Source organism: Elgaria multicarinata, chromosome 18 (assembly GCF_023053635.1).
Source record: "Elgaria multicarinata webbii isolate HBS135686 ecotype San Diego chromosome 18, rElgMul1.1.pri, whole genome shotgun sequence".
Lineage (NCBI taxonomy): Eukaryota > Metazoa > Chordata > Lepidosauria > Squamata > Anguidae > Elgaria > Elgaria multicarinata.
In genome coordinates, this window is record NC_086188.1 from 10,885,392 (window position 1) to 10,909,456 (window position 24,065).

At 44.1% G+C, this 24,065-nt stretch overlaps 2 protein-coding genes across 5 annotated transcripts in view; one reads left to right on the forward strand and one right to left on the reverse strand.

Annotated features, from left to right (window-relative positions):
* The window catches only part of COMT (catechol-O-methyltransferase), a 52,562-nt gene extending 32,976 nt beyond the window's left edge, over positions 1 to 19,586 (reverse strand). The window contains exon 1 of one of the 4 annotated variants that reach the window (XM_063144410.1): positions 19,490 to 19,586. The gene's annotated coding sequence lies outside the window, so the exon portion shown is untranslated. Of the gene's footprint in view, positions 1 to 10,320; positions 10,344 to 10,665; positions 11,018 to 16,899; positions 16,935 to 19,489 lie in introns of those variants that run through there. The other 3 variants (XM_063144412.1, XM_063144409.1, XM_063144414.1) reach the window with 3 other exon arrangements.
* Positions 19,587 to 19,678: 92 nt separating this feature from the next.
* Positions 19,679 to 24,065, forward strand: part of TXNRD2 (thioredoxin reductase 2) — a 58,765-nt gene continuing 54,378 nt past the window's right edge. The window contains exon 1 of the mRNA XM_063144162.1: positions 19,679 to 19,766. Within this exon, the coding sequence (XP_063000232.1) occupies positions 19,688 to 19,766 (79 nt within the window). The 5' untranslated portion in view covers positions 19,679 to 19,687. The remainder of the gene's footprint in view (positions 19,767 to 24,065) is intronic.

The window sequence follows — 24,065 nt, forward strand, 5'->3', positions numbered from 1 at the left end:
GGAAATGGTCAAAGGGCATTGCTGGCTTACATCACAGTAGAACAGCTAGGGATGTCTGAGAAGTTCGTTGTCGCTCGCAAAACATATCATAGAATCATAGAATTGTAGAGTTGGAAGGGGCCTAAAAGGCCATCGAGTTCAACCCCCTGCTCAACGGAGGAATCCACCCTACAGCATACTTGACAGATGGTTGTCCAGCTGCCTCTTGAATGCCTCTAGTGTGGGAGAGTACATGGTACATGCACCAAACCCAAGCTCCGAACTCGAGTGCAAACACGTGTCTGCTGAAAATATTTGCACATCGCTGCACACGTGCTCACATTTCTCGCATGCCCGATTCCCAGTTCTATTTCCCAGTTCCTAATTTGCACATATTTCCTCTGTAGGATGAAATTTCCCAGCATATTTTCTGAGTCCCGGTTTTGCTGAAATTTGCACAATTCATCGCTGCTCAGTTTGCACAATTTTCCCGTTTGTGAAAAACTAGCAATGATTGCAAATGCATGTGGGAATCGGACATGAGATGAGGGCAAGACGTCATTCAGAGCATCCCGGCCCTCTCAAAAATCACTCATATGCCTATCCCTAAGAACAGCCTTCTCCAGCCTGATACCCTGCAGATGTCTTGTACTACAACTCCCATCATCCAATGGCCCCGCTGGCTGGGGATCGTGGGAGCTGTAGTCTGACACATTTGGAGAGCACCATATTGGGGAATGCTAGATTACAAGGTGGGCAGGTGAATGAGCGAGTGACTGTATTTATTTGTTTATTTCATTTATATCCCACTTTTTTTCCTCCAAGGAATCCGAGGCAGCGTACATAATCCTCCTCTCCATGTTATCCTCACAACAACAACCCTGTGAGGTGGGCTGGGCTGAGAATATGTGGCTGGCCCAAAGTCACCCAGTGGGTTTCCTTGGCCGAGTGGGGACAAGAACCTGGATCTCCCGACTCCCAGTCCAACAACTTAGCCACTACACCAAACTACACCACGGTATGGGTATCTCCCATGATTGTATGTCCTGTCTGCGGTGCCTTCAAAAAGTTGTGCAGGACTGGAGAATATGGTACAGATCAGATGAGGCTGGTGGCGGTTGTGAATTCATTCTGGGTTTCAGTCAGGTGCCAGCCCAATGTCTAAAGGAACTATCCATGGTGCTGAACACTGTCCCCCAACACAGGTTCAGCACATTGGATGGCTCCTTTAGAATTCTCACTGGTTCTGATTGAAACCCAGAATGGATTCACAGCCCCACCAAGTTTGAAGCCACCAGCCTCCACTTGTACAGCTAGAAACTCTGCATACTGATATCACTACTGTCATCTGGGGAGAGTATGTCATTATCTGGCCGTCCCTTTCTCAGTTTGTACATTCTCTTGCTGATTTTTTTGCAAAATTGAACAGATGAAGCTGCCTTAGGGAGCATGCTGCGTGCAAAATGTAGGCTCTACTACAGAGCTATCACGCTGCGTGCAAAACATAGGCTCTACTACAGAGCTATCATAATAGTAGTTAAAACTGACATGTTTCGGCTGCCTGTGCTTTCCCACCGCCCGCTCACTTGGGCAGGATGAATTTTGCACTTTCCACTTCTCTCACTTCCCTGTTTTTCCAATCATAAGTTCCGCTCCTCTCGAACTCCTTTTTATTCACTCAGTATTTTAACACTTAATTTTAACTTAAATTTTACTGTTTTAACTCTGTATTTTAATCTTATATCAATTTTGCTGCGTGGTTTTTATCCTGGTTGTGCTTTTTATACTGTATTTTGTATTTGTGCTTTTATTATTTTAACCTGTTGGTTGTTTTATGATGGTTTTAATTTTTGTGAACCGCCCAGAGAGCTTCGGCTATTGGGCGGTATAAAAATGTAATAAATAAATAAATAAACTTTGAGAGTTTGGAAACTTTGCGTGGAAAGTTGCAGCTAGTGCAAAATGCAGCAGCTAGACTGCTGGCGGGTACATCTAACAGAGACCACATAACACCGGTCTTAAAGGAACTGCACTGGCTGCCTATACGCTTCCGGTCGGAATTCAAGGTGTTGGTAATGACGTTGAAAGCCCTAAACGGTTTGGGACCTCGATACTTGAGGGAGCGCCTCTCCTTATGCCTGCCCGAGGCTTGAGATCTGATGAAGGAGCCCTTCTCCACATCCCACCAACTCAACACATACGCTATGATGGGACAAGGGAGAGGGCCTTCTCTGTTGTGGCACCCAGACTGTAGAATGCCCTCTCCTTGGAGGCCCGACTGGCACCAGCACAGCTTTCATTTCGACACCAAGTAAAAACATGGCTTTTTAACAAAGCCTTTGATGGTTAAATTCACTAAGATGGCACATTGTTTTAACTGTTTAAACTGCTTTTAAATTATATATTGTTTTAACTTGGTTCATGGTTTAATTTGTTTTTAACTGCATATTTATTGTTTTATACTGTATGCTTTTATCTGTAGATCTTAATGATATAGGGTGGGATACAAATGATTTAAATAAATAAATAAATTCGTCTGCAAATTTATGTGCCTTTCTCCTAATGCCTGCATTCCCCCCTCCCACTGCAGTTTTGCTTAATATACCCAATTTTGGCATGCAGTTTTCACAATTTAGGGTATCTCTGAACATTACTTTCACATCTGCATTTTTGTATGCATTCTCCCCCCCCCCCCGCCCGCCCACCCAAAATGGATATTTTTATAAACTGGAGAATTCCGTTTCAACATCCAGAGAACTTCAAAGGATAACTGAGTTTCGGTTCATGTATTGGCTCTAAAGTGTGAATTTAAGCAAGATTGCCTTAAAATTCAAACCGAACACGTGCCTTCACCACCCTTACAGGTCGTAGACTATCACAAAAGAAACAGGCACTAGAAACTGCAACCAGGGAAGCAGAGGACAACTGGAAACTCAATAACCTATAAAGGAGCAGACCCATCACCCATGCTGGATTAGGACAAGAAAATCTGTAGGGTATGACTCAGCAAAGCTAGACGAAGAGGCTGCTGGGAAGTTCAATGGATGTTGAAAGTCGCTGTCATTAGTTCTGCACAGATGTGGGGAAAGGGCCCCAGTGTTCGTTGTGGCTGAATTGGTGACTAGCTGATTGAACAGCAATGGCAGAAGGTCGGGCAATCCTGGTACGGCTGCCCCATGCTAGGGATCCACCAATGCGCTGAAGACGTACAGTGGGGATGCCCGCGAATGACACGGTCAGCCTGCTGCAGGTGTTGGGTGATACTGAGGAAGCGTGGATGCTCTGGGCAGCTGCAAAACTTGTCCAGGAAAACACTAGGCTTACAGTGTGTGTGTGTGTGTGAGAGAGAGAGAGAGAGAGAGACAGACAGACAGACAGACAGACAGACAGACAGACAGAAAGAGAGAGAGAAAAAGAGGGAGGGAGGGAGAGAGAGAAAGAGACAGAGAGAGACCTCCTTCCCACAGAGCTTGCTACATGTTGGCAGCTACAAAATAATCTTATCAGAACATTCACAGCCACTGAAAACGATAACAGAATGCGAAGCTTTTTAATCATCTTTAAAATAGCAGATGGCTGCAGAGTTATTCTGCATTCTTAAGGGCTCGGATCAAAAAGAAGGCCAAACACACACGCACACACTCCTTCTCCAGTTAAGAGGCTAGGACACATGGCTAAACTAGCTGATAAGTAACCCACTGGGGCTAACCTACTTGCAGCTGCCACAGCGGCGGAGGCAGGACAGCATAACGGGGGCGTCAAAAGCGGCCATGTGCAGGCCATATATGGCCTGCATGTTTCCCACCCCTGAGTGAGACCCATAGCCTCCCACTACAGGCAAAGAGGAAACGGAACTGCCCAGATATTCTCCTAATTGTTTTGGTCCCAGTTGTCCAAAAATACAGGTTTCTGGAGACCTCTGGGCATGCACAAAGGTTTAGCACAGACTGAGGATAATAGTCAAGCCATGCAGGTTCTTGTCTCATAAGCAGTTCTCAAAACAGCAGCTGGAAACAAATGCAAACCAATGGGTCTCTGGGTCTGGAAACTGGACCCTCTCTGGATCGAAGCTTGATCCAAATAATTCCAAATCGTGCTGATGCAACTCATCGCCTGTCCAATGCAATCGCCATCACTCCTGTGGCGTGGGAAGGGAAGCATGATGCCCTTCCATCTCTCGGCGCAGATGCAAACGTATGGCCAGAAATAAAGTGCACAGCTTGTGCCTTTGAGCAACTCATCGCATATAATGGGGTAGCTCAGTGGTACAGCACATACTTCACTTGGTGGATGTCAGGTTCAATCCCCTGTATCTCCAGTTAAAATGATCAGGGGACTTGGGGAAATCTTTTACCCAGACTGCTGCCGGCCAGATTTAGACAATAGCAGGCCTGATGGACCAATAGGAAGCGGAGGACACTATGTTCCTAATGCCACATTGCCCACCACCATCCCTTGTCTAGATCAACAGCAGCTGAGAACAAACACCAAAGCCACAGTTAACTTTGGGTGGTGAGAACTTGGAAACCATCTCCCGGTGGCGTAGCGGCATCAAGGCTTGCAGGATCAAATCGCAACGACTTTTTGATTAGCAGGGACTATGTGTATCGTCTGCTACCGCCTCAGGATTCTCTGTTCCCTCTGAACCTAGATGCAGTACTCAAAGTAGCTGAAGGCAAATGGATTCCCCCAACAATGATATATATCATCGTCAGCTAGCCCTGTTGTAATGAAAAGTATTTTGAGGTGGCTGGCTTGGCCTAGAGTGGACAATTAGGACCCATCAGCTTTCCAAAAGATCTGCTCCTCTAGTAATCAAAAACTGCTTGAACAGAGACAACTCAACACAGCTGCCTGTGTTTCTGGAGCCAAATCTCCCAAGAGTGTGATCAGCGGCTCAGAGGATATTCCATCATGGATCTCCTGCGTCACGTCTGATTTGGCTCTTTGGAAGCTCATATTGAGTTAGACCATTGGTCCATGTAGATCATGGGAGTAGGCAACACGTGGCCCTCCAGATGCTGGGGAACTGGGGTGGGAGTGTGCTATTGCATTCATGACAAGCTTGTGGGTTTCCCATCCCTGATCTAGATCAATATTGTCTACACTGGCTGGTAGAGGTGCTCCAGGAGTTTAGTAGCTACCTGGAGGTGCCAGGGACTGAATTGGTGAGCACAGCCAATGGGGAAGTTGTCCATCTTAGTGTAGATGACACCAAGATAAATGGACCAACTTACAGCTTGCTAAGTTAATTATTGCACAAACAAGGGTAGCTTTAGGATTTTCGGAGTCAGGTGCCAATATAGCTTCAGATGGCTCAGTATTTTTCAATCTACTTTTAAGGTATCTCTAGGACTGGAAGATCTGTGCTACATCCAATAGTGATGTCATTTCTCACCTAAAAATGGAGAGGGGGAACCAATATCAGAGTTTATTCCAAATTACGATGCCAGCGTTCAGATCCTGCACAAGAGTTTAGAATCCAATCTGGATGCTATTTGTTCTCCCTGGGCCAAAGAGTGCATTCAAGGGAAGGCGGGAATACGTAGACCAGTCTATTTGGCCACTAAAATGAGCTCTCCCTCTGCTTGGTGGAACTGATGGTAACCGAAGAAGACTGTAATGCCTCAGGGACAATGCTCTTTATCTCATTGCGGAGAAGTTACCGCTAATAATCGGAGTCCTCCACAGCAGAGGGTAATAACGCTTCCCAATTACACAGCGGGTTTATTTTTCAAAAAGGCACTGCAAAATTAATTAGCTCTTTCAGCAAGTTGCTATGTAGCTGAAGGCCATTGTAAAACTGACACTTAAATTAAAAAGTGCACGCATACGTACACACACACACACTCCAGAAGTGATACCAAAAAAAAAAGGTACAATCTTTGAACAGTAGTCAAAAGACCAAACCCATTTCCCTATCTCATTTACCACTCTAAGTATTCTCTACGCAATCAACTCAACATTAATTACAGCTGGCTTTCAAAAGTTACCAAGAAAACACAGAAATGTATTGCAAATGCAAAACGAGTACCAAAACAGAATGGATGCTGCTAGTTTTCCCTTCATTTCTAACAGCCATGGGGGTCAGGATCTGCTGATTTGATCAGGGAAGCAGTGCCATTTTCCTGATCTAAATCACCCCCCACTCCCAAAGCTACTATTAGCCCCAAAGCGAAATAAATACAAGTCCCCATATTGTACCTGCATTCCTGCCCACCCAGCCCGAGCTAAGAAGAGCAGTGTGTCACATCCCACCTTACGGATGATTCCATGATCCAATTAGCACACCCACACTTCAGCTCCATACACACAGTTGCTTTGAAGTAAAAGAGAAAACCCATCAGGGTATTCAGTCAGGGATTTCATGTGTCACATCCGAATTGGCCCTTTGTTGTTCATGGAAACACAGGAAGCTCAAAGTGAGCTAGACATTGGCCCAGTGGCCCTCCAGATGTACACCAGTGGTTGGGGAACATGGGCGGGAGGCCGCTGTTGCACCCATATCCTGCTTGTGGGTTTCCCATGGGCAGCTGGCTGGCCACTGTGGGAACAGAAAACTGGACTAGAAGGATCCTTGAGCTGATCCAGCATTCCTCTTCTGTACTTTAATTAATTAATTTATTTATTTATTACATTTCTATACTGCCCAATAGCCAGAGCTCTCTGGGCGGTTCACAAAAATTAAAACCATTCAAAGTATAAAACAACAGTCTAAAACCATCATATAAAATACAATATAAAAGCTCAACCAGACAAAAAACAGCAGCAATGCAAAATTACAAATTTAAAACACCATGTTAAAATGTATTTATAGATGGTTAAAACGTTGGGAGAATAAAAAGGTCTTCACCTGGCGTCTAAAAGCATATCATGTAGGTGCCAATGTATTGCAACTCCCATAAGCCCCAGCGAGAACAACAAATGGAGAGGGATGATGGAAGTTCCAGTCCCTCAAAACATGAGGGCCATGTGTTTGCCATCCTTGATCTAGATCAGTATCATCTAAATTGACTGCCGTGGGTTTTCCAGGGGTTTAGACCTACCTGGAGTTGCTGAGAAATGAACCTGTGACCTTCTGCATGCAATGCAGGTGCTCCACCACAGAGCTATGGGCTGTCACATCAAGTATAACTGCCTCCCCCACCAATTGGGGTGCTTGCATTCATCCTTAGAATCGGATTTATTTAGTTAGTTAGTTAGTTATTACATTTCTATACCGCCCAATAGCCGAAGCTCTCTGGGCGGTTCACAAAAATTAAAATCAAGAAGAGCATAAAAACAACCAGCAATCTGAAAACACAAATACAAAATACAATATAAAAAGCACAACCAGGGTAAAACCACACAGCGGAAATTGATATAGGTTAAAATATGGCATTAAAACAGCAAAGTTTAAATTTAAGTTAATAGGCGTTAAAATTCTGAGAAAATAAAAAGGTCTTCAGCTGGTGACGGAAGGAATACAGTGTAGGTGCCAGCCGAACCTCTCTGGGGAGCTCATTCCACAGCCAGGGTGCCACAGGAGAGAAAGCCCTCCTCCTAGTAGCCACCTGCCTCACTTCCTTTGGCAGGGGCTCACGGAGAAGGACCCCTGTGGATGATCTTAAGGTCCAGACAGGCACATATGGGAGGAGGCATTCCTTCAAAGAACCTGGCCCCAAACCGTTTAGGGCTTTGAATGATAGTACCAGCACTTAGAATCAAGCCCGGACCTGGACTGGCAGCCAATGAAGTTGTAGAAGGACTGGCGTGATGTGGTCTCGTGATGCCAATACTACAGGAACATGAGAAGCTACCTTGTACTGGGTCAGGTCCATCTAGCCCAACACTGTACACCAGGGGTGAGCAGAAGGTAGATGTCTAGTGTTTAGGACTTCAACTCTCAAAAGCCCCTGCCAGCGTGGCCAATAGTCAGGAATCCTGGGACATGAGTCCAAAACATCTGGAGACTTACTTCCTGCCCAAACCTGCTGTAGATGGTTTCTTTAGGTTTCAAACAGAGGTCTTCTCCAGCTCGACCTGGAGACAAGAGGAATTGAACTTTGGGACTTCTGCATGCAAAGTTATGGGCCTTCCCCAAAGGAAGCTATGATCAATCCCTGCAAAGGAGCTTATGCAATGCATTTTTACAGACATCTGCTTTCTCTATAGACTATAATACTTTCAGTGGTATACATTCCAGTTTTAGAGATGGGGGAGGCCAAAGGATATGTATTTGCCCAAAGATACATTGTGAATCAAAGACTTCAAAAGGGATTCAAACTAGTTCTCCCAAGTTTAGGTTGAGCAATCTTGCTTTAGCTTGTAACAGTTCTCACGGCTTTGCAAAAGCTGAAACTGAGTTTCCAAAGATATGGTCATCAGAAAGAAAAAGCAAACCCCGCCATTCACGGAGAGCTAGGTTTTAAAAGTGGTGCTCAGGTGCACAGAAATGCCTAGCTCACCTGGCAAGTGTATAATTGCATCCACATTCCTTGTGTGGATTTTTATTTCATAGCTAAATGATCGGGAGCAGCTGGACTGTTTTTAAAAGAAAATTAAAAATCCTCACTAGTTATGATCAGAGGTTAACAACCCTGAGTTCCTTTTCTTCTGCAAACCACTGAATGTTTTAGTTTCATCCATAAAGCTAGGCCAGCCTGCAAAAACCAAATATGTGCGTGCACGCACGCACGAACACACACAATTTCACCACTGAGAAAAAGTTACTATAGCAATACTCAATAAAACACATGAAACGTATTATAAAATAGGCCAGTTTTAAAATCTCTTCACTGGCTGCCAATTAGTTTCTAGGCGAAGTATAAAGTGTTGGTTATCACCTTTAAAGCCCTACATGGTTTGGGTCCAGGCTACCTGCGGGATCGCCTTCTCCCGTACAATCAGATCCTCTGGGAAGAATCTACTTCAGCTAGCAAAAACTAGATTAACAACTATTACCCAGAGGACCTTCTCTTCTGCTGCTCCCAGACTGTGGAATGGCCTGCCGGAGGAGACTTGTCAACTTGATAGTCTTTTAGCATTTAAAAAAGCAATAAAGACTGATCTATTCCGGCAGGCCTATCCAGTGAAATTTTAGAATGTTTTTAGGATGTTTTAATCATGTATGCTATGTTTTAATCAGTTTTTAATGTGTTTTATATTTACTGTTGCTCCCCGCCTCGATCCAAGTGGAGAGGCGGGTAAGAAATAAATTATTATTATTATTATTATTATTATTATTATTATTATTATTATAAAATAATCCCAAAGTGGGGGTATAAAATACAGAAGAGCATACAACATCGACTGATAAAACTGGAAAGCAGGGGACAACAGGTAAACAATCATTTACAAGACACAGCAATGCAAATTCAGCCGACATATTCTCCAAACAACAGAGCCCAGCACTCTTAGGTATGCATGCATGAGAACAATCTTCCTCAAATGGTGGCCTTCCAGATGTTCTGGACTGCAATTCCCATCATCAGCCATGCTGGCTGAAGTGAAGGGCATTGCAATTAGGGACGACTGCCTAAAACTACACGAGGTGGTGCTAAGCAACAGTTAAATATCTATTGGAGCAAAAGAACAACCATTCGCTCTCCTGTATTTTTCCAGATGTTCGTTTTGTTGCTTTTTTTAAAAAAAAAATCTTTCCGTGATGTTCTTGATTTTAGAGTCTTCCTTCGTAGCGCCAAGCTGTTAGAGGCCGGATTGCAAATGGATCCTCAAAATCTTACGGGCCCGTGGGACATCCCAGCCGTTCTCTGGCACTCCGTTGATGGGAGTGCTGACTGACAGCATTATCTGCCCCCTTAAAAACTGCCCAAAATCCGAACCCTTTAAGATGGCAATGGGGCGGGGGGACCTGAAAAAAGCCTGCCCCCATTGCTCACATACGATTTGGCACCGGCAATATCATCTAACTGAGACCTAACAGGTTAATGGGGCCATTGAAGCCATCTTGCATCTTTTTTAAAACAACAACAACAAGGTGAAGTTTTAACTGGCAAAAGCAGTTTGAACTGGAGAAAGTGCAGAGTTATTTCCAAAATAAGCAAGCCCTGAAACAGAAATGTGGCAATGAAAGGCCTCCAGAGAATGGAAATTGGCTTTTTTAAAAAAGGAGCTTTGTTCACACAAGCAAATAAATAAATAAATATCACAAGTTAGAACCTGAGGTCCCCGCAAGGCGTCGTGGACACGTAACTCATGTTCCACAGCAGCCAAGGGAATCATTGCCTGCTTTTTCTGTCCAGAGCGAGAAAGATTAGAAGAGGAGCTGCTGAATAAGAATGCAATCCAGGAATTAACACAACTCAGCAGCTGACACAATTAAGGTATCGGCTACCCTACCGTGGATTTGGCTGTTCTGTTATTTCTTGAACAAAATCCCTCTGTGTACAGGGTTCCACCTTATCTAACCGTGACGTTTTCCGCTTTAAGCACAGTTATCTTGCTTCACCGTTGCACATTGGATGCATCGAAACATAAGACCCGTTCTCCACCTCTGCAGATTTGCTTCATAAAAGCATGTGAAAGTGGGAAGAGAGGCGGAACAAGAAAAATGACAACGGCCTTCCATTCCTTTTCATTCTGATCCAAAATATGGCATAATAATAATAATTTCAAAAAAGACACACAGAGAGCAAAAGCACACAGATTTGCAAAACCAGGATCGGAGGGGAGATAAATATGTACCTTTCTTAGCAGAGTGGAAGCAGCTTACACTGGCCTTTTTCCTGGGTTGGAGTTATATAGATTTTACAGTTCTTTCTGAGACTGCAGTATCCTCTTTAGTCACATCTGATCACATTACTACAAGAGCTTACAGGTTCTGAGACCGAGTGCTTCTAAAAGGCACAGCGCCCGCCTTCCCTGCCTCAATCCCTCCCTCCTCCTCTGGCCGCTGCCAAATCTTGCTCAACTTGGAGCAGGCGTTTTTTTAAAGATGACTTCAAAAGACAACGTTCAGTGCCTGTATTCTCTGGCGACACACGTCTTGTTACTCGGTTACCAGTACCGACGGGGATCGGGTAAAGGGGAAAATCCATCCCTGAGCTAACTCCTTTAAGCACAGTGGAGTTATGTCAGAATCGCCATCTGGCTCCTCCAGTTCCAGGTGGTTTAAGCATGAGCTTTCTACGCACAAGGTCCCGGGTTCAATCCTCGACATCTCCATTAGAAGGACTTCAAGTAAAATAATAAGAATTCTATAAAAAGCTGGAAGAAACCTCTGCCTAGGACCTTGATGAACAAGAGCTTGGATAAGGCATATGTAACTCACTACCACAAGATGTTGTGATGGCCACCAATCTGGATGGCTTCAAAAGGGGGTTGGATAAATTCCTGGAGGCAAAGGCTATCCATGGCTACTAGCCCTGATGGTTGTGTGCTATCTCCAGAATTTGAGGCAATAAGCCTGTGTGCACCAGTTGCTGGGGAACCTGGGTGGGAGGGTGCTGTTGCACCATGTCCTGCTTGTTCATCCCTGGCCGATGGCTGGTTGGCCATTGTGTGAACCGAGTGCTGGACTAGATGGACCCTTGATCTGATCCAGCAGGGCTCTTCTTATGTTCTTACGTTCTTAAGGCAACCTGGTAGCCTCCACATATCTGGGAAATATTTCATCAAACCCAGACACCAAGAAGTATTCTTAGAATCCAGATAGAAGGTAGAGCTTCACTCGTCAGTGAATACATCCTTTTATACCTCTATGTCAGCCATAAATATAATACCATCCTTGTTTACCATTATGCTTCATTTACTGATTAGCTATTATAAGGTGCTCTAGCTTCACCTAAACCCCTTAATCGAAATCTAAGTGCCTCCTTCCCACAAACGTCATTACTGACCTCTTAGCTCATTCCAGAGAAACCCAAAGAATTCCCAACTTCTCCTTAAGCATCCTGTCTGTGTACCCTGTGCGGACAACATATCTTTAAAAAGATGAATTAAACACAACTTTCCCCCCATAAAGCTCTTTTTTCGAAGTCAAAAGACTACTCTGCTATCTAAACAATCACTTCCGAAAATTCACTCTGACTCAGTCTAAGGTCCGCAGATCCCAATCTTTTCTCAGGCCTACTAATCTTTGATTCTCTGAGCGATTCCATCTTACGCTTATCTTTGTTGCTCTTATATGTAAGCAAAGACCTTGTAGCGGGTTCATATAACTGTTGGCCTTAAATAAGCCACGTTCTAAGTGCTCGGTACAAAGCAGGTGTCTTGGGGAAGGTCCATAGGTCACTAGTAGCACAAATGCTTTGCACATGGTTGGCCCCTGTGTGAACAGAGTGAACCCTCGGTCTGATCCAGCAGGGCTCTTCTTATGTTCTTAAGTACAAGAGAAAGATAAGCTATTCTATGCAGTCCCCAAAAAATCACTTATATTACTGTTGTAAAAAGCGGGGATCCTATTTGAAAACAATATCAGGTATTGGTTTATTTTTCATCCATTAATGGATAATTTTAATCCATCATTAGTTTTCTTTAATCCATTATTAGTTTATTTGTAACCCATTAAGTTTGTTTTTAATCCATTAAAACAGCCTCGGGGGTGGGGGGATAGGATTTTACGGATTTTGTTTTATATTATGAATGGTTTTAATTTTTGTGAACCACCCAGAGAGCTCCGGCTATTGGGCGGTATAGAAATGTAATAAATAAATAAATTAATAAATTAAGCAACAGCTGAGGGAGCACCTGAGCAACATCAAGACTGCAAGGAACAGGGAAGGCGAGTTTTATTCTCCCCACAACGCTGAGATGGTCCTGACAAAAATCCCAAACCCCACCCCACCCCGAAATCCATTTGCACCCGGAGAGAAGCCTTCCCTGCAATAAGAGACAATTCCTATCCAATGCCGCTTCTTTAGGAGGGAGAGGTATTTCCATCAGTACAACAGTCGGAGAGGAACAGGGTTAAACTCTCCCTCTCCATCCCTCATCCCAGCTGCAATCTACAGTTTTGTTTTTGGAACAGGTCTGCCAATTGCAACCGTGCGATCAACAGCACTTTGAGGTTTTGGCCAGAACTTCTGAATTCCCGGCGAACAATGCAATTCCCCAGGCATGCCTGATCTAGTTCAGCAGTAAAACCTGAGGATGACAGCTATTTAAAAAATTAATTTTAAAAAAATGCTCCAGTTAAATATATGGCGAAGTCCAACCCATGAATACAGAAGCCGTCGGTTGGCACTAACCAGGGCTGATAAGGTTAGACACATCCAAAATGGCACCCTCGGCAGATTCTAATCAAGGAAACCGTGTGCCAATTTCCCTGTTCACGCATAACCTTTGGGTTTTTTTAATGATTTCCCATAATTTATTCTGCTTTTGGGGGGGGGTCTTCACGGTGCCGGTTTGCTGTTCCTTCCTTGTGAAATCCCGCGGACTCACTGCTGCGGGCTGGGGGCGGGAAATCCACATGGCAGGAGGGAACACGGGTTTTCCAGCGGCCATTTATCTCGTCGGGCTTGCCCTCTGCCCATCCTTCCCACTCTTCTGGCAGCATCTGAATGAATGCTTAGAGGCAGTAATGGGCTGGATGAGGAAAAACAAACTGAAGCTGAATCCAGACAAGACGGAGGTGCTCGCTGTCAAAGGCCATAACCTGGGTTTGGAGGTGTGTCAATTAGTTCTGGATGGGGTTGCACTCCCCCTGAAAGACTGTGTCTGCAGCCTGGGGGTGCGTCTGGATCCGTCGCTCCAAACGACAGCCCAGATAGATGCGACGGCTAGGAGTGCCTACTATCAGCTTCGGCTGATATGCCAGCTGTGCCCCTTCCTAGAGTTGGAAGACCTAAAGATGGTAGTGCACGTGCTCGTAACTTCGAGGCTCAACTTCTGCAATGTGCACTACATAGGGCTACCTTTGTGCCTAGTCCGGAAACTTCAACTAGTTCAAAATATGGTAGCCAGGCTGGTCACCGGTACACCTAGGGGTGACCGCATTACACCAGTTTTAAACTCTCTTCACTGGCTGCCAGTTACTTTCCGGGCAAGTATAAAGGGTTGGTTATCACCTTTAAAGCCCTACATGGTTTGGGTCCAGGCTAGCTGCGGGATCGCCTTCTCCCGTACAATCTGCCCTGCACACTCAGGTCCTCTAGGAAGAATTTACTCCAGCCAATAAAAACAAAGCTGACAACTATTACCCAGAGGACCTTTCCTTCTGCCGCTCCCAGATTGTGGAACGGCTTGCCGGGAGAGATTCGACAACTTAACAGTCTTCTGGAATTTAAGAAAGCTATGAAGACTGATCTCTTGCGGCAGGCCTACCCAGTTGAATTTTAAGATGCCTTTTAATAATGTGCTGCTTTTAATAATGTATTAGTTTTAAATGTTTTAATTAGTTATATTTTATGGTGTTTGCATTTGTGTTGTAAATGCAATCCAGAGGGAGAGGCCAATTTCTGCAACCCTGTTTTAGACTATTGTTATAGCAAAACTAGTTGCTACAGCAGCCTTTGCTGAACTTAGGATCTGACTCAACCAACCACCCCGGCTTTTTTGGACAGTTCTGGTCACCACACCTAAAACAAAGAAGAAGATATTGTAGAGCTGGAAAAAGTGCAAAAAGGGGGAACTAAAATGATCAAGGGCCTGCAGCATCTCACCTATTAGGGAGTGTTACAACAGCTGGGATTGTTAAATTGGGGTGAAAAGGAGGTTAAAGAGGGGCATGATGGAGGTGTACAAAATTATGCACGGCGTGGAGAATATGAGTAGGGAGACATTTTTCTTCCTGTCCCATAATAGTAGAACCCAATGGGGTCGTCCCATGAAGTGGATTGTAGGGAGATTCAGGAACAGATAAAAGGAAGGACCTTCTTCGCACAGCACAGAGTTAAACTATGGAATTCACCTCCACAAGATGTCGTGATGGCCTCCACTTTGGATGGCTTCAAAAGGGGATTGGACAAATTCTTGGAGCAGAAGGCTATCCATGGCTAGTAGTCCTGATGGCTATGTGCTACATCCAGTATCAGAGGCAGTAGGCCTATATACACCAGTTGCTGGGGAACATGGGCGGGAGGGTGCTGTTACACTCATGTCCTTCTTGTGGATTCCTGGTGAACAACTCGTTGGCCTCTGTGTGAACAAAGTACTGCACTAGATGGACCCTTGGTCCAATCCAGCATGGCTCTTACGTTCTTATGGACTACAACTCCCAGCAGCCCCAGCCAAAGGCAATGATCAGGGCTGCCCTCTGAGTTACCAGGTACAACCTTGGATCGCACCCCAGGTTGGCCGGATCCTGTGACGCTTTGGGTTCGCCCTCAGGACCAACTCTTTTCTCAGGCTGAAGGGATTCAGGCCGCGCACATCGCTGCCCTGGGAGGATTGTTTACGAAGGTGCACATCTGCTCAACGTATAATTATGGCCCCTCTAGAGAATTCAAGGTGTTGAAGCATCAATTCGGCAGCAAATGGCACACATGGTTCAGTAAACAGGAACGGGGGGGTTGTTTGTCTCCCACAACCCCCTGCTGCCACTGCAAGAAGTTTCAGGCGTTTTGGATTTAGCCTGGGTACAAACACAGCGACGTCGATATGAACAAAGCCAGGCTGTAGGATCCACCGCTTGGAATAACAATTCCCGCATCAGCTGGATGCATCCGAACAAATTTGGGCTGAGCCTAGTTAACCTGCCCTCACGTCCGCGGTAACTATTCTGCATGACAGCCAGCATGATGTAGTGGAAAGAGTGGATCTTAGCTCCACACGCAGTTGAGAGCCTTTGTGTGGCTCCCAACTGTGGCAGCACCTATCTTCCTGATTTCTTCTGGCGAGAACGTAGAGGAGCCCTGACGCTGGAACAGACCAAGGGTCCATCTAGTCCAGTAACCTGTTCACACAGCGGCCAACCAGCTGTTAACTTGGAACCCAGAATCAGGACCCGAGAATAAGAATGAGAATGTTGTGCAGACTTCTACTGTTACTTTCTACTGTTAGTTTTACCCTACCCTGTGCCTGCTTATCCTACCCTGTACCTGTTTGCATTCTCTTCCCCTCCTTATTGTTTTACTTTGATTTTATTAGATTGTAAGCCTATGCGGCAGGGTCCTGCTATTTACTGCTTTACTCTGTACAGCACCATGTACACTGATGGTGCTATATAAATAAATAATAATAATAATAATAATAAGAAGAAGAAGAAGAAGAAGAAGAAGAAGAAGAATATTTCTTACCCACCTCTCCGCTTTGATCGAGGCAGGGAACAACAATAAATGATAAAATACATAATGCTCAATTAAAACATAATATACATTGTTAAAAACATCCTAAAATAGTTGTAAACCGCCCAGAGAGCTTCGGCTGTAGGGCGGTATAAAAATGTAATTAATTAAATAAATAAATAAAAACATTTAAAAAACATCTTAAAATTCCACTGGATAGGCCTGCCGGAAGAGATCAGTCTTTATAGATTTCTTGAATGCTAGTGGACCGTTAAGTTGACGAGTCTCCTCCAGCAGGCCATTCCACAGTCTGGGAGCAGCAGAAGAGAAGGTCCTCTGGGTAACAGTTGTTAATCGAGTTTTTGCTAGCTGAAGTAGATTTTTCCAGAGGACCTGAGTGTGCGGGGCGGATTGTACGGGAGAAGGCGATCCCGCAGGTAGCCTGGACCCAAACCATGTAGGGCTTTAAAGGTGATAACCAACACTTTATACTTTGCCCGAAAACTAATCAGCAGCCAGTGAAGAGATTTTAAAACTGGTGTAATGTGGTCACCCCTAGGTGTATTGGTGACCAGCCTGGCTGCCATATTTTGAACTAGTTGAAGTTTCTGGACTAGGAAGAGGCGAACCAAGAACCACCTCAGCTGCCCACTGCGCTCCCTTATTCACTCACACACACATACCTATCAGCACAAGACAAGTGTAGCAGTATGCAAACCCCAAAAGTAAGCAGAGCAGAGCAGAGACTCACCTGCTCTTGCCGTGATCACTGCAGGAACTGTTGCAACTGCACTTGCACAGATAAAAGTCCTTCCTTTTATCTACCCTGAATATTCCACCAATCATGAGACAATCTCTGTTTTCATATTATGAAAGAGGAAGAATTGCAGCGGGGTTGGATCAACCATAGAGAACTACCATGCCCTTCCATCTACAAGGCCTTTATTTAATAAACAGTCACACGTACAATTTTTTTAAAAGTAACTTTCCCCAAATTTATATATTTACTGTTTATTACATTTCTAATCTGCCCAATAACTGATGTTCTCTGAGCAGTTGACAGTTAAAAGCCCAAAATGCCATAGAACAGTTAAAAATATGAAATAAACATAAACTAAAATGCAATCTAACAAATGATAAACAGCCTTCACTGTTGCAAGATTAAATAGTAGTCTGTGTTAAAACAAATAAACAAAAAACACCAACTAACCTGCTCAACCAGAAATAAAATCCTCTAATTACCCAGCTTGCCTTGGCAAATAAGGACAGGCCCATAAGCTGTAGCTCAGTGGGAGAACACAGGTTTTGCTGGCAAAATACATGGAACTCCAGTTCGACAGATCCGGGATCAGAGGAGTGGAAAACTTTCTACCCAAGTACCAGGAAAACCACTGCTAGTCAAAACAGATGAAGATGGGAGAAATAGTTTGACCTGGTCAAAATCAGCTAATACCACAATCATTATATGTAGCAAGTTGGCCACCAACATACCAGGAAACTGAGCATCAATGCAAACTGATCTTGTTTAAGAAAGTAATGAGTCACAACCAATGTTCAGCAATGGAACCAATGACCTAGGGAGGTGGTGGGCTCTCCCACGCTAGAGGCATTCAAGAGGCAGCTGGACAGCCATCTGTCAGGGATGCTTTAGGGTGGATTCCTGCACTAAGTAGGGGGTTGGACTCGATGGCCTTGTAGGCCCCTTCCAACTCTACTATTCTATGATTCTATAATATTCATAACCATTTTCAAATCCTCCTGAATCTGTGGTTGTGCCCAATAGACAAGCAGAGCGTTTGCATTAAACAAATTAAACTTCCATCACCTTTCATAGATCTTATTTAGTCTTAATCAGTACCACTGATAACTCATTTCATCTGAACATTCCCGGAAGTTTAAGCGCAAAGACAGTTTGCCTGCTTATTCCACGATTGTATCTCTTTTCTACATATGTCTTAAGTGCCAACTAAGCAGATTCCAAGTTCCATACTCAAAATATTTACCAAAAGCTTTCCCAAGTGCTCAGCATGGAGTACAATATTTAAAAACACCGTAACAATGTTACAATAACAGTAACAGCCTTGATCAATAGTCGTAACCCTGACACATTCCCTTGCTGACATGCTAAGTGCACATTTATAATAACGTCAAGGAATCCTGCACCTGTTGAATGCCTGCTTGTGCAACAGAGCTCTGTCCGGAAAAAGGAGGAGGCAACACTCATTCCTAATTGTTCTTATTCCGATGTTCTTTATATTTCCCTTACAAGGAAAATATAACAAGGAAAATACAGAACATCAGAACGGGAAAAGGAATGAGGGTTGCCACCTGTTTTCTTGGTAGGGGCTCCTGTACTTTTGACAAGCAGGCTTTCAACAGGTACAGCTTTTGACGCATAGATAGCAGTCAAGAGTGGTAAAACTACACCGGGTCTGTGTTTCTGAGTTTGGGGCGTGTGTGCTTAATTATATATTAATATATAGTGAGTGAGTGAGAAAGAGAGAGCGGGATAATAAAGTGGCACAACAGCAAAGCAACAAGGAAGCCCTGAATCCACAATCGATGCTGTCAATGTTAAGGTAAAATATTTAAGATAGATTGAAAGAGTAACAACAGAGAATTTCTTATTTATTTATGTCTTTATTAATTACATTTCTATACCGCCCAATAGCCGGATTTACTATATTTTGTAAAATATATATATGTTGAGCTAATTGTTTTGGCTTCCGGAAGCCGAAACAATTAGCTCAGTAAATCCGGCTATTGGGCGGTATAGAAATGTAATTAATAAAGACATAAATACCTATATTTTCTGACGAGGGTGGAAGCTAAAACAGTTCTCTCTCGCTATTTATATAAATACTCTGTAGTCTTTCTGTCTTTCTTACGCATACATCTATATTCTTAGGCATCCCCCCACCAACGGCAGTGTTTTGCCTCCACCCACAGCTACCTATATGCGGAGGAAAGCTGCACCTGTTGAATACCTGCCTGCCAAAGGACCAGCAGCCCCCTTTTGAAAAGAGGCGACAACTCGCATTCTTTCTGTGTGGCATTTCTTTTGCAAGCTGACTAAGTTAACGTGTTTAAAAGGCCTGGGGCGGGGAGGAGAGCAGAATAAAAGGGGAACAAGCACAACCTCCTCCTGCCCTTCTCCCAGCCAAGAAGCTCCCCGCCTGTTGCTATTTACGCCAAGGAGCGCTGTACCGGTTGAATGCCTGCCAAGAAATGCTGGGAAAGGCAGGTGGTAACCTGGGAGGGTTGCCTCTCCCCCACCCCCTTTCAGTTCCACCCATGGGGCTGGGCCTTTCCCATGGGACCTCCTCCTCCTCCTCACTCACCCAGCACGAGCGGCTTCTTCTTCCTCCTCTTCCTCTTCCTCCATACGAGCAGCCCTGCCCTCTCCACGAGAAAAAGGAGCGTCCCTAAGGGGGCGGGAGCAGCCATCAGGCACTCGCTTAGCCAGCCCCTGGCTTGCGCTGCAGAGGCGCCGGTAACTGCACGAGGGGTCCTCGCACCAAGCTCGGCTGCCGTACAGCATGGCGGCGCTGTGGCGAGGGACCCCGTGCTTCCGACGCGAGCCCGGGCTTTGCCGTACAGTGCGGGCCCTGTCTTCAGGTACGGAGATTCCCCTCGCCATATGGAGCTCTGTGGTACATGGAGCTCCATATTTCCCCTCTCTGGAAAGCTGGGGTGGGTTTGCGGGGTTGTGGGGGGTGGAGAGGCATTTTGAAATAAGAGTTGTGCTTCTGGCAGAGCGGCTCGGTCCTTTGACAGCAGTGTGCTAGGCAAACATTCCACAGGTGAAGCTCCTTATCATCAGACATTCAATAGGAGAAGCTCCTCTTCCTCATCCGGCAGTAGACACTCAACAGGAGAAGCTCCACATCACATCATCTTTGCGTTTTCCATGGTGTGGAAGCTTTGCCTGTTGAATTGCTGCCTGTTACACCACAGCTTAAAGAGCCTTAAGAAGCAAGCCTATGCATGTTTAGACAGAAAAAAGTCCTACATTTCCCAGCATGACTCAACCCAATGTCCTTCAGATGTTTTGGACAACAGCGCCCAGCGTTGGCCTTGCTGATGGAATTGAAGTCCAAAAACATCTGGAGGAAGGCTATCTACTATGGGGTGGGAAAGCAAAGACTAGCAAGCAACCTGACTCTGAATGAAATTAGCATTTATTTTTGTAACAGGCAGCTGACATGAATGAAACCTGTGCAGCAGAAAAATACCAGAGATCATTTAGTCTAACCCCTCTGGCTGGTTCATTTGTGTGCCTGTGTGTCCTTTTAAAGTGAAGACGCTGGCACACCTGGCTAGAAATCTCACCAGAAAGCCAGGCAATCCAATGCTATGCATATTGAGTTAGGGAAAAACCTCACATTAGGTTATCCAGCTTGGGCACTATGGAAAGGCACTGTATGTATTATTATCATTACTACTATTACATTTATTTATTTATTTATTTATTTAAGGATTTTTATGCCGCCATTCAGCCAAAAAAGGCTCTCATGGCGGCTTACAAAAGTATTTCTTGACAGTCCCTGCCCACAGGCTTACAATCTAAAAGACATGACACAAAAGGAAAGGAGATTGGGAGGGAGGAGGAGGAGGGGGGAAAGGAAAGCAAATTCAGGCACTACAATCTTAGTTGGAAAGTTCAGCAGTTACAGGTGACAGCAGGAGGGAGGGGGCTCTCAGCTGGAGCTGGACCCAGGCACGGTGGAGAGGTGCCTGGCTGCTGCTTCCTCCCTCACTGGTGGCCACTCCAGAGACAGTTGGTAGCAGGAGGGAGGGGGCTCTGAGCTGGAGCTGGGCCCAGGCACGGTGGAGAGGTGCCTGGCTGCTGCTTCCTCCCTCACTGGTGGCCTCTGCAGAGATAGTTGGTAGCAGGAGGGAGGGGGCTCTGAGCTGGAGCTGGACCCAGGCACGGTGGAGAGGTGCCTGGCTGCTGCTTCCTCCCTCACTGGTGGCCACTCCACATTTCTATCCCACCCTTTTTCCTCTCTCAAGGAAAGCAAGGCAGGTCACACTGCCATCCTCCTACATATTCCCGTGGACGCCTGTGTTATCACCCAATAATGTTTTGTGAATGGCAATTCTTAACACCATCATAACTGTTGCATTTCAATTCCCTCTCACAACACAGTGTATGTCCTACCTCATCCTCTGCATATAGACCTGTCGATCTGAGGTTAACACTTCATACGTGTTAACCTTCATGCATGTATATAGATCTGCCGATTTGGGGATAACACTTCAGGTCTTGCATGAAGTGGACAGTGTCCACAAAAGCTCATGCCAGAATAAGGGTGCATTCCTACGCATGTTTAGACAGAGAAAAAAAAGTCCTACAATTCCCAGCATGGCTGGCTGATGAATGCAGGGAATCATAGGACTTTTCCCCCGACTAAACGTATATGGGAATGCACTCTAAATGCCTTAGTCCTTTCTAGTAACAAAAAGAAATACCGTATTTCGATTGTAAGACGCACACTAATTTCAGTACCACTGATAGAGAAAAAAACCCTAAGACACACCTGCGATTCTAAGACGCAACCCCTTTTTTAGAGATGTTTATATCGGGGAAGAAGTGCGTCTTAGAATCGAAGAAATAGGGTAAGGAGGAACCCTCACTGAAAGAATGAAAAGGAAGTGAAAGCATCCACCAACATTCCTGAAGTTAAGTGCACTATGCCTGGGAAGGTCACTGTGTTGTACACATACCAAAAGCCTCAAAATGATTTATCCAAGTTAGCAGTCAGTCATATAATAAATATTAATAGACATTTGGCAAACATTTAATAAACATATAGCAGAGTTACTGGTGATTAACAAGTATAAAAACATGTCACAGACATATAAACAAGGGAAAACGTATAAATGTAGTATTAAACAGTGATTCCGGACTGTATACACAGTTTCCACCTTCGTCAGTAATACACGTTTTAAATTTACAAAAGTTAAGAATTCACCATAACATAGACATATAGGCTTGGTATAATGGCTACGAGTTCTCACCCCCATGGTAGACTGTTTGCTTCCTGAAGAAAAATGTTGGACTCTATGTCCAAACGTATATGGAGTGGATTTCTAATCTGTAATTACCGTATTTCTTCGATTCTAAGATGCCATCGATTGTAAGACGCACACTAATTTCAGTACCAACAGAAAAAAAGCTTTGATTCTAAGAAATAATAAACGCACCCGTGATTCTAAGACGGACCCCGTTTTTAGAGATGTTTATATGGGGGGGGGAAGTGTGTCTTAGAATCGAAGAAATATGGTAACAGCTTCTAGAGATAGCGTAAGTCTAAACTGATGAAGAGAAGGATTCTTTCCCTTTTCATTAGTCTTTTACAGTGCCACAAGATTCCTTGCTGTTTTTGCTGAAACAGACTAGGTTATCCAGCTTGCCTCTCTGGAAATTGACATTCCTATATATCCCTTCTTATTTATTTCTTTTATGATTATTTATCCTTAGCATTCTTATTTGCCAACAAGCTGTCAGTGTAACCCAATCTAAAAACATTGAAACACATAACGCATTAAAACAATTATTATTTCTTAAGAAATCATTATTAAATCTCATACTGTCAATGGCACTTATTTCCTGGTAAATATACAAAGGGCTGCAGCCTTAACCCTAGACTGCTATTTTGTATACTGCCCTATAATACAAATATAATAAATATTTGTATACCGCTCTTCTGTTCTACTCGAAGGGTGGTATACAAAATGAATAAAACAATTTTGGTATGCAAGTGATTAGGGGCAGCATATTTTCAAGTTTAGTAACCCTCTGCCCTCCACTTTTTACATATCAGAAGTGTTACTACATTTATAAGACCGTGCCGTAGATTTCAGGAACATTGTAGATATAAATGTCAGGGATGCTTTTGGGTGGATTCCTGCATTGAGCAGGGGGTTGGACTCGATGGCCTTGTAGGCCCCTTCCAACTCTGCTATTCTATGATTCTAAAGAACCCACTCCTGCCTGCCTTGAGCAGGAGGTATAAGACAGTTTAGAAGTATACGTATTCAGACCCTACTTAGCATTCTACATAATGAGAACCATGATTCTTCTTTATTTATATATTACAATTGTTGATATGCCACTTTTCAGGATATGCATCCCACCAAGGTGGCTTTCAAATAACATAAAAATAATAAAATCAAGGGACCTGTTCAGACAACACACTATGCCATGCTTAGAGCATGTTTAAACCATGGTTATGTAGCCACCATGGGGTTCACATGACATGCTAAGCCAGAATGTTTGGCTCAAAATGCTTAACCAACTTGGCTTAGCGTGTTGTCTGAACAGGGTCAAAATAAACAATATTCACAAATAAAAACACATCAGGATCCTTCCCAGTTGATGTTAGATTTAGGTCATCTTCACCTGCCTCTTATTAAATATATCCTTTGATTTATCAATCTTCTGATCAATTTACAGTATAAAGCATTTTTTAAATTATTTTTTTTAAAGGATTTCAGCCAAGAAAGAGCGTTGAAATACCATTTCTAAAGACGAATTATTGCTTTTTTTTATAGTGTGCTAACATCTGTCAACAGCAACAAAAATCGAGTTCTTGTTATGAAATAAAAACCAACAACCCTGCGTCACTTTAAATGTTACTGCATTCCTGCCAATGAATATATTAGTCTTCAAAAACGCAACAGGCCTCTCTTATTTGGTTTTTATTGCAACATACCTAAGCTGCAATCTTTATACCCATTTATTTGGGAGTAAGCCCACTGAACGCCTATTACTCATTTTCAATTACTTCTAAGTAAGCATGCATACAATTGCACTATAAAATGGTTACCTCTCTGCAACTTGTCAGATAGGAAATATTTTATATAAGCATTACCTTGTGCATTCAGATCTTCTAAAACGAGGCGCTCCTT